This window comes from Orycteropus afer, unplaced genomic scaffold (assembly GCF_000298275.1).
Source record: "Orycteropus afer afer isolate SDZICR_OR568_19922 unplaced genomic scaffold, OryAfe1.0 scaffold00148, whole genome shotgun sequence".
In the NCBI taxonomy this organism is placed as follows: Eukaryota; Metazoa; Chordata; class Mammalia; order Tubulidentata; family Orycteropodidae; genus Orycteropus; species Orycteropus afer.
This window is the reverse complement of record NW_006921735.1, coordinates 1,994,799-1,996,239: the sequence shown is the minus strand read 5'-3', so window position 1 is coordinate 1,996,239 and position 1,441 is coordinate 1,994,799. Positions and strand designations below refer to the sequence as shown.

The following is a 1,441-nucleotide window of genomic DNA, read 5'->3' as shown; positions in this document are numbered from 1 at the left end:
ATCTCTAACCAAATTACATTTTGACAAATTAAATTATTACATTCTTATGTTGGGTACAAAGATGGGTTTCTTGCCATCCTTCACAGTCTGAGTAACTACATAAAACCTGATCATCTGGACATTTTGCCTATGCAAGGTCCAAATCCTAGTAATTAGTCATAATACTGGGATTATATAAAAACTGAATTTTACCTTTTTGACTGTACATAAAGTAAAAATGGCTTCATGCTCTCTCTTTATGTACTGAAAGTAATAATTAGTACATCCTAAGTGTTCTTTCTCAAAGGGAAGTAAATTTATGCATCCAAAAAGTGTTCCTCTGAAAGAATGTGGGAATTAAAACATGCAAATATATCTTACAGATATTGTATTAGCTTTATTCAATGACATCTCCTGTCTCAATGAAATAGAAAGAGTTGAATTTTAAGAAATTTCATTTCAATGAATTATTCTTCATTTTGGAAATTTTCCCTAATGTAATTTGACTAGTGGGTGGGTATTTGAAGAACATTCAAATATATATGTGTTTTTATCTAAACAATTTTTTTCCTTTTTTAAGTAATTGCTATTATAATTCCATGTTTAATGAGAAACTGTAAAGATGTTCCAGGTTATTTCCAAATATATTTACCCTATTTTCTGAAGCTTATTTTGATATGGTTTTACATTGTGCCTCTTCCTTCTCAATTGAAGTGTAGCCCAGGAATGCCATCTTATAGTTAAATCCCTTCAATGCCTTTGGAATAATAAGAACTAAATTATTTATCGCATAGCCTCTATGACCTCTTGGGTCAAGCAGAACCTACTTGAGTATATCTGTGTGTGACACAGAGTCCATATCAGTTAGAATATCAAGATTCTTCATCACATTCAATATGGCAAAACAAAGGAGAATTGAAATGAACCAGGAAAAAATACAAAAGTTTTCTTTACCTACCTTCCCTGCTGAGCACATAGTGTTTTTAGGTTTTTCCACAGCTATGAAATCCAGTAAAGCTAAGACTACTACTAAACAAAAAATGTTACAATTGTCACAGACAACATAGAGCAGGGCAAACAACCCTTGTCCTGTGTCAGAATACATCACTGGTTTAAATAAACATATTTCAATGTTAAACAATGACAGGGGCCTGTTCTCCTGGGATGACCCACATTGTCACTTGGCTCCTATTTTATGGAAGTTGGCTTTCTTCTTCTCTCTCTTTTCCTTCTGCATGTTTTCTCCCCTTTCTCTCTCAACTTCCATGTATTACTAACATCAAGCTCTGTCTCTTGCTCACGGAATATAGCGTTTAAAGGCTGAAATGAATGACATACGCCCAAAGGTGGACTCCACACGTGACCAAGCAGCAAACTTAATGGCAAACCGCGGCGACCACTGCAGGAAAATAGTAGAGCCCAAAATCTCAAAGCTCAACCATCGCTTTGCAGCCATTTCTCA

General features: G+C 34.8%; 1 protein-coding gene across 1 annotated transcript in view; it reads left to right on the top strand.

The window, feature by feature from the left end:
- LOC103201376 (dystrophin-like) overlaps positions 1–1,441 on the top strand; it is a 2,052,823-nt gene that overhangs the window by 358,973 nt on the left and 1,692,409 nt on the right. The window contains exon 24 of the mRNA XM_042781676.1: positions 1,290–1,441. Within this exon, the coding sequence (XP_042637610.1) occupies positions 1,290–1,441 (152 nt within the window). The remainder of the gene's footprint in view (positions 1–1,289) is intronic.